This window comes from Coenobita brevimanus, chromosome 61 (genome assembly GCF_032717465.1).
Source record: "Coenobita brevimanus isolate Jiangsu-jjx chromosome 61, ASM3271746v2, whole genome shotgun sequence".
In the NCBI taxonomy this organism is placed as follows: domain Eukaryota; kingdom Metazoa; phylum Arthropoda; class Malacostraca; order Decapoda; family Coenobitidae; genus Coenobita; species Coenobita brevimanus.
In genome coordinates this window covers 37,386,727-37,400,158 of record NC_137014.1, presented here as the reverse complement: position 1 = coordinate 37,400,158, position 13,432 = coordinate 37,386,727, and the positions used below count along the sequence as shown (strand labels likewise).

Below are 13,432 nucleotides of genomic sequence, written 5' to 3'. Positions count from 1 at the left end.
AGTAACACTAGAACATGATGCGCGTCATGAAAAAGTGCTATGGAAAGGATGTAGAGCCACGGCATTCCTTTTCCGACACTGATTTACGTGAAATAAACTCCAAAAGGAAGAAACTCGGGCCAGATTGTGGGAAAATGAATAAAAATAAATAAATAAATAAATAAACTATGCAAGTGAAAGGTAAATCTTAGCTATTACGCAAGTGAAAGGTAAATCTTGGCTATGTACACCTTTGACTCATTGAATTTCCCGCCTCTTACTGTTTATTAATGTTGCGTCTGATCATCGCCTTAACGCTTCCTCAGTGTTTATGTGACGTAACCAGTCAGTGTAGGACAAGTGAAGGGGAGACTGCGCGTGTACATCCGCCTCTGAATCAGTGGACTTTCCGTTTTTTTGTGCCCACGGGTCAACTTGATGGTACTTTACTTTCCACGGAACACTTTTGGTATCAAGAAAATCCTACGAGGGGTTTAGGTTAGTTTTTATGTTCTTTATATGATTCTAACTACGCTAGCTTCGCCTCGGATGCACCGAGGTAATAAGGGATTCATTGCTGACTGTATTTTTTGTACGTCCTATGTTCCATCCTAACCATTACCTCAACTTTCGCATGATATAGCAGTCAGACGAATTATTATAATTATTATTATTATTTTATTTTTTTACCATTTAGAGATAATTGTTTCTCGCTCTTTTCTTCTCATACTTCTTCACTCTCTCTCGCTCTAGGCAATATATACGGGAGAGAAAGAGAGAGAGAGAGAGAGAGAGAGAGAAGGGGGGGGGAGCAGGAAAGTATTTTCAAGAAGCGGTTACAAAACGAAATGCCCTTTCCCTAGTGTAACCTTTCAGAGTTACTACTGCCAGTGAAGGGAAGTTGCTAGGTTATATCCGCCTCTGCGTCACCCAGCATCCCTCCCTCCCACCTGAAATCTCCCGCCCAGCCTAGCAGTGACGTCACATCCGGGTCATTCCTTTCACTTTCATACCTAGGAATTCCCTCCCTTACCTTTCGTTCCCCGGGAGGAGTATGGCAGTGTTGGGCAATGTCGGTGTGTGGCACTTTCTCTTGATTGGTTGGGGATGCTATGCGGCGGAGAGAGCTTACGACGCGAGGCATGTCATCTGATTTTACTTTTTTTTTTTTTTTAGTGCCGTAGTTATAATTATGCTAGTGTTTATTATTATTATTATTATTGTTATCGCAGATGTTCCTTATCTGTTACAAGTTATAGAAAGGTCTGTATAGACGTCCTCGTTGTTTAAGATATAAAATTTTGACTACAGCACAGACAAATTTCATTAGTCTGGCATTATGTCCACTAACTCATCACAACCTACCATCCAAAATCATGACATTACAATAGCAGAGTAGAGATTATCCTCTCCTATGCTTTATGTTATTTCTAACGTGTACGAATCTACCAACTATCATAATAAACAGAAATCACAAATGCCATACCCCACACTTCAACAATTTTCACACACTTGCTAGTATCCTGTACTATACCCACAGTGGAGGGCATAAACCATGAATCTGCTGCCTCATCACTGTCACATTCCTAGCGTCCATAACTATCAACATAATACATACACAGAAAAAAAAATGTTCAGAAAGAGTACATTTGAAGTTACAGTGCATGTCTTTATTTTTGGTTTTCGAGTTTTATTTATTTATTTATTAATCTACTTATTTATGTTTTCTGCTTTGACAGATGCGGTGGCGATGGAGAGTGTTGGTGATGACGGTGGTGATGGTGGTGATGAGGGGGGCGGCAGGCGACACGGAAAGTGCCGGGAGTATAGGTAAGATTGATTCTCTCTCTCTCTCTCTCTCTCTCTCTCTCTCTCTATATATATATATATATATATATATATATATATATATAAATATATTTATATATATCTATATATCTATATATCTATATATCTATATATATATATATATATATATATATATATAAAATTTCATACAACCAGAGTAATGGGAGTACAATGAACAAATAATGGAGAGAGAGAGAGAGAGAGAGAGAGAGAGAGAGAGAGAGAGTAAAAGAAAGCAGGATGCAGTTCTTTACTACATAGCGTGACAATCAGCATTTTTTGTTTTTTGCCTGTCTCTCAAGCCCGAGACAGTGTTACCGTCCCATCATCATGTAAGAGGTATTTGCTTTCACCCGTAAGAGAGAGACAGAGAGAGAGAGAGACAGCGAGCAAATCAACGAGTACGAGGGTATACTACTATCTCAAGGTCAATGATTCCGGCCGTGAGAAAAGTTCCAGCGGTGAGACTAATTCCAGCCGTGAGATTAGTTCCAACCATGAAATTAGTTCCGGCAGCGAGATGAGTTCCAATCATGAGATTGGTTCCGGCAGCGAGATTAGTTCCGGCCGTGAGACTAATTCCGGCCGTGAGATTAGTTCTGTCTTGTACTATCCTGGGAATTCAAACCCTTTAGTGTGATGGCGGCAAAATCAGTTTAACCTAGAGAGCATCAAACGATTTTTAAAAAGATGTGTCTAACACATCCGGTTTTAAAAATGTATGCTGAGCTGAATAATTTCATTTGAAGATAGAAATAAAAAGAAAAAAAGAAAAAAGTCCTGTCTGAAGATGTTAAAGGAACGAGTCGGAGAAGAACGCTGAGGGAAAGTGTGTGTGTGTGTGTGTGTGTGTGTGTGTGTGTGTGTGTGTGTGTGTGTGTGTGTGTGTGGATTCAACTGTATGCCAAAGCCCGCCACTTCTACTCTTTCCCCAAATTCAACAAAACCCGCTTAAACTGTTAAGGGTGTTGCGCCAAGGACACGGTGCGGCAATTTGGGGGGTTGGAAAGGAATATACAGAAAGTCATAGGATACACAAAAATAATTGATGGCAGTAGCCTCATGCGGATCTCAGTGAGGGGAAAACGGGTAAGGTCTACGCAAGGAAAGGTGTTGTTTTAGAGAAAGGAAAGTGAAAGGGAAGTAACAAATGTTGTTGAAATTTATGAAACTTAAATGATCCGGAACATCTCATCAAAACGTCACGGGATTTTTTTTTTTTTTTTTTTTGGGGGGGACGGGCGGCAAGGGGAGGGGGAACATTGTTAGTTCTCTTCTTTAAAAACTGATATACACTTATTGGCATCTAATGGACTTCATATTAAAACAAGTACTTTGCATGTATTGTAATTTTTTATGCAGAGGGAAATTTTTAGGACAGCTTGCTGCATTTTTTAATCAAGAATGTCAAAAATGGGGATGAAGAGGGAAGATAGGAGTCGAGGTTCTGATCACTGGTTATAAGAGGATGCTCAACTCTCCCAGTCACTGGCTATCCGTTTGCAAGTTTAAGGCACAACGCCCTGTTCTAACAGCGTTACTGTCTCCTCTTCGAACTTGATCTTAACATCTTTACAGTTAATCCCGTCATTTTTATCCTTGGGCGAGAGCAGTGTGGATCCCTGTGAGGAGATAAATTACAGATAATGGGCTTACCTCGCTGTGTGGAAAGAGGACGAGAGGGGGGGTCATGCTCACCTGTGGCGCACCATGACAACCGAGTGATGCCGTGTCAGTCTAGGGTTGACACTGCATCACTGACGTGTGGACGGCAGCATCATATTCATAACCTAACCAGAGTCGTCAAAAAACAATTTTCTGAGTGGTTCCAGAATCAATTAATCAATCTAGATACTGTAGATAGATAGATAGGTGGATTGACTGATACACTGACAGACAGATAAACATGCAGGCAGACAGATGGATAGATATAGATATCTGTGTGTATAACAAACAGACAAGAGTAAAGCTTTAGTTCGTTATATTCTTAAACTGAAATTTTAACAACACAAATACATTATAGACGTGGCATATTCAAGTAAACAATTTTTTTTCCTTTGTACGAATGTGGATCGGGAAAATGGTGTGATTAAAGTATAATATAGATGCATTACTATTAGAATCCACGGCAAAAGATTAACGAACAATTACGATTAATTGCCTATCGTAATATTTGTATTTTCGAGAAGGACAGGGAAAGATTTTTCAGTAATTTCTTTGTCTTCCCTGAGAAAATAAATCTTAGTTATGATAGGGAATAGATCATAAGATTACTAGTGAATCCAGGCCTAGTTGAGCATAGGCCATAAATCATACCTTCCTTCCCTGTGGTGCCATGGCCGGTGGTAGGCAACGGTGTGGACGACGTGCTGGCAGACGCCGTGGCAGAGGGCACCGGTGGCCTGTTCGGTCCTCAGCTCCGCGCCATCCTGGGGTAGGTTCACGACACAATGCAACGGCCTCACCTAACCTTTCTTGCAGGTGTGGTCGGCCCAGACGGTGATGGCAAGACGAGGGGGCGGGAGAGCCAGGCACCGCACCACAGGGTCGTCCGCCAGATATTCGACGGCTTCAGGCCATCTGTTGACGGAATATCGTCAGTTTTTGTGCCCGTCTGTCATGCCTCACACATTGACACCTCACACACTAATACTACTGCTTTAAGTAGACAGACGCCAATTCACTAATTAACCAGTAGTCAGCAGAAATAACTGCATGTTGCATGAATTAAACGAAGCATGAGATCAGTAAGTGACCCATTTAAAGATGTATTCTGAACAAGACTGACAGACTGACACAAGTACTGACATTAACAACTGTTCAAGTGTGACACACTGACTAATGACTTATTCATTTCCTACAGAAGCAGAAAGTGCTCTACAAAATTTTGGCAGTCTACAGGATTGTCCGAGTGGCAACATGGACTGGCACTGAATGATAGTCTCGCCGGGGAAAAGACAAATACAGGAATATACCTCATGCAGATTAAATATTAGTTCCAATATACAGGTGAAATGTCTCCTGTAACAGCAAATTCAATTACACATACAGTATAATATCCTATCCAGTGAAAAAAATAATAATTATATAACGGTCAGTGACATCAAAAGTGCGTACAGGTAAGTGCAGTGTTGTGCACGTCTGGTCAAAGAAGTAGATCCCGTCTACGTTGTCGTATTAAAAATTCCGATTGTATTTCCTTTACCAGTAAAATTAAACTCACAGCAAACTAAGCTGCTTCGGAAGTGTTGCTGCAAGAATGTTCTTAGTGGTTATTCTGGACATTGACCCAGTGTCAACAGTTAGCGTCCTCAGCTTACTTTTTCTGAGCATTTGCTGTTGACGTCCTGACACAAAAGTATGAGTTTCCTTGACACACTGTGGAATGAATACGCAAAAGCACGGAACTGTTAATGCGAAAGAGCATCTGGAGCCACTTTTATATTTTCTGATATACTGGAATGTGAGTTTCATTACCTTTGGATGACATTTTGATCAACCAAACTTATTCTTAATAAAGATCGTTTTTATTCTGGCTAGGGTCATGGTAGAATTTTCTTCTTGTGGCCCCAGGCTCTTGGGCTACAGACTGAAGTTGTTCTTCTGAAGACCATCCTCCTCCTCTTGGGGTATGGAGGAAGTTGCGGGACGTATGTACTGTATAACCAGGCAGTGGAGCCGTCCATTTATATATTACGCGATGGAGTCCCACTTCGACACCAGCATTCTCCTAAGATTATAGGCTACAATAAAGTGACTTAACAAAACGGTTCAATCTTATGCGGTAGCGTACTCTACCATGCATGTTTTCGCGACATGTCCATGCTTGTCTAATCAACTTGCTGAATCTGCCCCTTCTAGAGATATATAGGAGGCTTCACAGAACCTCTTCCTTAGCGATATATATTTCCTACTAAATATTTTTTCCTATTTTATCTTCGTTGTTTTTATATCGATATAGTGTGTATCAGTGACATACCAATAGATATTAAACTGTTAGATAAATGAATGCACTAAGAAAGTGCTAAAAAATTTCCAGTCAATCAGAATATTACTCTAACTTGTATACACTGGTCTCCGCCTCCAACAGGGCCCTAGAAAATGTGGACGAGATGCTGCGGACAACGATTCCTGCCTTGGATCGATTTGACTGTATCCAGAGGCTCATGTGTTCAGTAGCTGCAGCCACTGCACAGACTGGCGAGGCCACAAGGTAAACACACACACACACACACACAACAGGCAGATGAAGGGGAGGGAGACCGCTCCATCTGAATCTCAGTACTAACAATGCTGTTTGTATTCAGTTACCTTTGCTACTCAAATGAGCCAGCATATTGTTGCATTTATGACTTAGTTGTTCTTAGCAAGTCAACAGTTCACTAAAAGATCGGACTCCCCAAAATGGTTTGGCCGAAATGTCATTGGCATATAACTCTTACTTAAAAAAAACATCTGAATCGCTCAATCAATTTAAAATTGCTAGAAACTATGCAAAAGTAGTAATAAATGTCGCTAAACCAAACCATCTTCACAACCAAGCATCTAAATTATTAAACAATCCTAACGACAACAGAATACTCTGGTCAGCTCTCAATTCTTTCAATAATAACTTTAACAAGTCATCACCCATTCCCTTACTAAATTCTTCAGATGGTAACATTGCAAATGACCCGCATGGTAAAATATCTATGCCAGTACATTTGCCAGAAATAATTCCTCACAGGAAGTCAGCCAGAACGTCACTGTACTAGAACTTAACTCTCCCGAAATTGCTCCACTTAAAATACAGACTAGATTCGTAAAATCCATCCTAGACAACGTACCAGCCAACAAAGCTCCAGGCTCTGATGGAATTCCCCAATTAATATTAAAATGTGCTCCTCAGAATTTGCCTCTGTTCTAGCTATTATTCAGACTATGCTTACGTACTTCTTCATTCCGTAATTCTTGGAAAGAAGCCAATATCCACCCAGTTCCAAAGAAAGGAAGTTCCTCTAACCTCTCTGATTACAGACCAATAGCTATCACATATTCTCTTCGTAAAGTATTTGAGATTGTAATTAATAAGCACATAGATAAACATCTTGAATCCAACAACTTAGTGATAAACAGTATGGTTTACGGCACGGAAGATCCACCATTGATATACTTAATCTGTCTCATACCATCCATCAATCAATTGACCAACATGGAGAAACTCATGCAGTAGCCCTTGATTTTTCTAAAGCTTTTGATGGAGTATGGCACCGTTCCCTGCTATCCAAACTCCTTTGCTATGGACTAAAGTCTTTTGTTTCTCTGACTTCCTCTTATCTCATGGACAGAAAGATAAAAGTAGATGTATATTCCAAGTTCCATTCATTTAATACCGGCATGCCACAAGGATCAGTTCTGGCTCCAACCCTATTTCTAATTCATATTAATGATCCCTTACCTGTCACTCATAATCCCATCCATTCATATGCAGATGACTCAACACTCCACAAGTCATTCACACTTAAAAACACATTTTCAAAGTTTAATATCTCAAATTCACAACTCAATACAGCTGTCTCCATAAATCAAGGTTTACCTAAGATCACTGAATGGGGACAAAATAACCTTGTCTCATTTAATGCCAGTAAAACCAAATATATACAGTTTACTAATGGACAGGTATTGCCAGATTCCCATATTAACTTCTGTGCTACTAATATTCCTATCTCTAAAAGTACTGAAATTCTCGGTGTTTCACTTAACAATGCCCGCAGCTGGACCTCTCATCAGATCACTTGCTAAAACTGCCTCGAAGAAACTTGGACTATTGTACCGAGTCTGTAACTTCTTCACTGACGAGCAGTTAGTTATAATTTATAAGAGTCATGTGCGCTCTCAGCTGGAATATTGTTCACCCTTGTGGAATGGATTTGGTGTTGCACTAAAACAACTAGACAAAATTCAGAACAAAGCCGTTAGAATTATTAATAACCCTGCTGGTACAAATAAACTACCTCCCTTACAAGTAAGAAGGAATGTTGCCTCCCTTGCATTATTTGAGATACTTTTATGGCAAATGCTCAGACGAAGTTGCATCCACTGTGCCAGCTCTCTATGCCTTCCCCCGCACTACACTGGCATCTGGTAGCACACATAACTGGATTGTCACCCTGCCATATTGCAGAACTTCTGCCTATCAGAATTCTTTTATTCCCCGAATTGCATCTCTTTGGAACTCACATCCCCAGAGTTGTTTCGTCAGAAACTTCAACCTACAGCTCTTCAAATCAAACTACTGTATTACAGATTTTTTATGAATGGATGACACTAGTAATCTGGTGAATGGATTATAATTTTTTTTTATTCATTTGTTTTTCCTTCCTCCGTTCTATTATAAAAAGAACACACTGAGGTGGTTTGGCCATGTGGAGAGGATGGAGGGTGAAAGACTAACAAAGAGTGTATGTGAGTGAGGTGGAGGGGGGAAGAGGGAGGGGGAGGCCGAGAATGAGACGGAGGGATGGGGTGGAGAGGTATATGAGAGAGGGGGGTGTGAGTTGGGAGCAGCGCAGTGAAATGGCGGGGGACAGGGCGACTTGGAGGCGATTTGTTTGTGGCCACCCCAAGCGGGATTGAGGTGTCTGGCAATAGATAGATAGATAGAAAAAAAAAAAAAGTCAGCCATCCCTTTGCCAGGGTTGTGATCTTGAGTATCCTTCCGTCCCCTCCTGATATTTGTGCTCATTCTGCCTCCCAATGTATTTCATATACATTGTATTGCCCTTTCAGCACTCCAGTGGCCGCGCAGCCGAGCTTCGACCCAAATTTCCAGCAGGGTTTCATCCTAGACCCATCCACCATCCAGCAGGGCTTCCCAGGCTTTGTGCAGGACCCTTCTGTTATCCAACAGGGGCTGCAACAGGGGCTACAGCAAGTTTTTCCTTCCGGTCTTCAACAAGGGGTGCAACAAGGGATACAGCAAGTTTTTCCTTCAGGTTTTCAACAGGGAATTCCACAAGGAGTGCAACAGGGGATTCCTCAAGGGGTGCAACAGGGGTTCCAACAGGGGCTTCAACAAGGATTGCAACAAGGGATTCAGCTTTTCCCTAATCCAGGTGCTCCCCTCCCCAACTTTGGATCTCCGGTAAGATACCTGTAGTAACTTGTTTCAGAAGTAATATGGCACTTAGGTTCCAGTAAGATATTAACTCATTTCAGGAATAATGTGGCACTTAGGTGGTTTATCATCGTTATGACTTGTAGAGAACAAAGAACAAAAGGTGCTTCATGATAAACTGTCAATGTCCTTGTGAAAATTCAGCACTACTGTCACTGCAGACAGCACTCTCTTACTATATTCTGCCTTACTTTTATATTCTGGCTACTGCTAGATACATGAAAATTACAGTGGCAAAGGAAAGGAAGGTGGCTGGTGCTATGATGGCCTTGATATTACACAGAAACCTGAGTGTGGAGACTGCAAAGGGACTGCATGCAGGGGCATTGAAGCCCATTTTAACATACAGGTGTATGACACTGGTACAGCATAAGAGTGCAAGGTTGAGTAATAGCAATGAAAATGAGAGTAATGAGGAATGTGTGTGAGTGTACAGAGTAGACATGATAAAAAAAGATTCACAAAACTTGTGGAGTATGAAAGTGTGTTAATGGTATGGTAACATGGGCCTCCTTCACACCCACTGACCATATCCTTTGTTTCCTGTATTAACCTGTAGTTCCTTTGTTTCCATCCTCTCCCTGCAGCAGTCAAATATCTCAGACTCTCCATGCTTCCGGCACTCACACAGTATCTAAATCATCAGCATATAATAGTTCCCATGGCAGCCCACTTTCCAAGCTGAACAATGCAGTCAGCACTGAACTCCTACTTCACTGTGAGAAATCTCTCGCAGTTGGAAAAAAATTGTCTGTGGATAGTACAAAAAATACAGAAGATATTTCCAGATTGCTGGGGCTAATCTAAGCTACCTTCTTTTTCACTCCACCCAGACTGGGGCAGCATCAGGGGGGCAGAGTGGCCTACAGGGTTTGTTAGGGGGTTCCTCCTTCCAGAACCTCATCCCCAACTTCCGCCACAGCCCTTCTGACACTTCTGCCCGCAGCTCTGCTCCCCACCGCGCCTTCAGACAGAGGAGGCCAGGATTGCGAAGGCGGCGGCCTCAAAGGAGAAGTGGTGGGTTTTTGGGCTTTCTCAATGGCTTGGGCAGAAGGAAGAAACGCAGTACTATTGATGACAACAGCAAGAGCAGAAGGAAGAAACGCGGCATTATCGATGACCTTCTTGGAACCTTCACTTCAACTAGATTTATGGGGTCAGTGTTTTTAACTCTGAATATCATCCAGAAAATTTTCTTGTTTTATTCTGGCTTTGCACAGTGGCTATAACATAATCCCTTGCTTAAGGTGACACCATGCAAAAGTTGTTTTCGTAAAAGTTTTGGGCATTTATTCATATATTCAACTAGCACTTAATGCAGTGACCTCATTTCAAAACCTTCCTATATTTTTTTTTTCTTTTTGCATATACTGTGCTCAGTTTAACTGCCTCTCTCTCTCCCTCTATTTACCCACCTATCTGTTTAGCTATCTATCCATATCTATATAGCCAGACTGTCAACAACCTTCACTATCCTTTACTTTTTTGTAATCTTTTACAATTATTCTTTTCAACTTTCATGATGAGTAAGGATGGAACTTTGGGGGATGAAGTACGTGAAAGGGTACAGCAGGGAAGAAAGGTTGTTGGTACACTGAAAGCAGTGATGAGAAATAGGGAGGTGAGTATGGAAGTTAAGAAGTCACTGCATGATGGTATTGTGATCCCTACCCTGACGTATGGAAGCGAGGCATGGACCTTGCAAGAGGGGAACAAGTCAAGAGTGAGAGCAGTGGAAATGAGTTACTTGAGAGGAGCATGTGGAGTGACGTGGAGGGACAGGTTGACGAATGAAGAAGTGAAGGAACGTTGTGGGGTAGATGTGGATGTGGTTGAAAAGATTAGGAGAAATACACTGAGGTGGTTTGGACATGTGGAGAGAATGGAGAATGAAAGACTGACTAAGAGGGTGTATGTAGGTGAGGTGGAGGGAGGGAGAGGGAGGGGTAGACCAAGGATGAGGTGGAGGGATGGAGTTGAGAGGTATATGAGGGAGGGGGGGGTGAGTTGGGGGGAGGGCAGTCAAATGGTGGGTGACAGAGTGACTTGGAGGCGTTTTGTCTGCGGCCACCCTTTGCGGGATTAGGGCGTTGGGCTATAGATAGATAGATAGAACTTTCACTTTTCTGTCCCCCCCCCCCTTTTTTTTTCTCCTGAAGCAGCTGTTTCATTACTTCATTGTTCCTTTTTCACCCACATAACCTGCACCATCCACACTTCCTCTAATACCACATTTACTTTTTCAGTCTTGTCTTCACTTTCACTCAGCTTACTTTTCAATTCCTTGTTTTCCTTCTTTAACTATTGAATTCCCTTGTTGGCTTTTCACCTAGTTTTATAAGGCTATCAGTTACACCTTGGTTGATTATTTGTTCTACCTCTCTTGCTTTCTTTCTTTTCACTGCTTCCAAGTCCTCTTCCAGTTTCTCAGTTCACATTAAAAGTGTTCAGATCATATGTACCACATTATCCTCACTTGTAAAGTCTTGCAATTATCCCATTTTTCCACTCTTCCCTAGCCTTCTTTGTCTCCCTTCCATTTTCCAGGTAACATAGAAAAATGGCAATAATTAGGTAGATGTGCTGTGCATCCCTGAGTGCAAGGCCTGGGGGAGCTAGGTTTACAAAGGAAGGGTTGAGAGGAAGGACGGGACTGGAATGTATTGGTGTTGTGATGAGGAGAGGTAGATTGAGATGGTCTGAGCATGTGGAGAAGATTGGGGATGATAACTGGGTGCAGAAAGTGAGAAGTGTTAATGTTAGGGGTATAGTGGCAATAGGTAGACCAAAAAAGACCTGGGACAAGGTCATTGAGTGACTTCAGGGATAAAAGAATAAATAGGGAAGCTGCCAGAGACTGAGCAGCATGGAAAGCCACCATTAGGTAACCAAGGCCAACGCATGCAAGCATGTTGGAGCCTTCAAAAACGAAATGATGCCAATATTCAAAGAACAAAACCATTAAGAACATCCATGGCCATTCTGGGCATTAATCCCACAAGTAGTGCAATAATCACAATATGTGTATACTGGGGAAATGAGGAATGTACATTGCTAGTTATTCACCAGCACAATATGAGCATTACAGTACACAAAATCCAATTTTATTAGAATTATGTGAACAGTGTGAAAGATCATTCCTTGTTCTCCACCAGACTGCTGGACCAGTTGATGACAAGCTACTCCTTCTACCCCTACACTCACGCTGCCTACATGGGCTACAGCGGGGACACAAATCAATGTGAGAAACTCTACTCCTCCTGCCCCAACACGCCAGAAGAGATGATTGATGTCTTTAACAATATACACAGACATTTCCCTGATGGCATACCCTACAAAGAGAGAATGCCTTGGCCTCTCAATGTTCTACTGCCATAGTGAATATGTACTACGGTTATCACTTGACTCTTGATTCAAGGTGATGAGGATTACCGCATTCTTTGGTCCCGAGACTTTTAAAAAGGCCATTGTTGAGATGCTGGTTTGCCTCTGCAGACTGGATAGGCACTCTATACTTCAGGAAGACTCAAGTTATTTATTATTTCATTGTTAAGTTTGTGAGGAGGAGTGACATACAAGTAACCTGTCAATCACCAGAGCAAGTACAGCATAATACTGGTTATGAAAAATCAGTATATATGAAAATAATACTGCACAGGCACTACTGCAGGTCTGTTTGATATACAGTACACTGTACACGTACCATGTTTATTTACAAAGACTGCATACAGCCTTGAAAATTTTCATTGTTAACCTGAAGTGACATTAACTTGCCAATATTCTTTAATGATTTTGTTCTCTCCTCGTAGTTCACATTACTATGGGCAGTACTGATAATGATTCTGTATGGAGATACAATGACACTTTCTGGATGTGACAGTTGATATTCAGTACTGTAATACTGTATATTGTTGATATAAAAAAAAAAAAAAAAAAAGTCTCCACTTGATCTAGTATTAAGCAGCATTGCATTACAGTAATACAATTCCATAAGCATACTATCCAATGTACTGTTGCAATTACTGAATCACTTCATTACAAGTAGTAGTGTTAAGAGAAAGTGTGCAACTACTGTTTGAACATGGATATTCTTCAAAACCTGACAATATTTTTTTAGTTTAATGTAAAAGTTTTGCACTGGTTCAACTAAGAAGTGGAAGGATGCTGTTGTCCACAACTGTACACCATTCTTTGTTTTACAACCGTACTAAACTTCTGTAAAGTCACAAGGATGATGTAATTCTAATTTTTTACTGCTGACATAAGTGTTACTTATATCAATACTTTGTTGACCATCGCCAAGTGCCAAAGTTCATTCAACATCTGTTATGCAGCCTTAATCACTGCACATGTACTTATATAAATTATACAACATACATTATATATACAGTATATATATATATATATATATATATATATATATATATATATATATATATATATATGTAT

General features: G+C 41.0%; 1 protein-coding gene across 1 annotated transcript; it reads left to right on the top strand.

The window, feature by feature from the left end:
* The first annotated feature begins 1,729 nt into the window (after window positions 1-1,729).
* LOC145403758 (uncharacterized) lies at window positions 1,730-12,361 on the top strand. Its single transcript, XM_080275436.1, has 7 exons — window positions 1,730-1,809; window positions 2,287-2,414; window positions 4,309-4,423; window positions 5,918-6,040; window positions 8,596-8,950; window positions 9,817-10,139; window positions 12,139-12,361. The coding sequence occupies exons 1-7, from the start codon at window positions 1,730-1,732 to the stop codon at window positions 12,359-12,361; spliced, it is 1,347 nt and encodes a 448-aa protein (XP_080131562.1).
* Window positions 12,362-13,432: the final 1,071 nt, after the last annotated feature.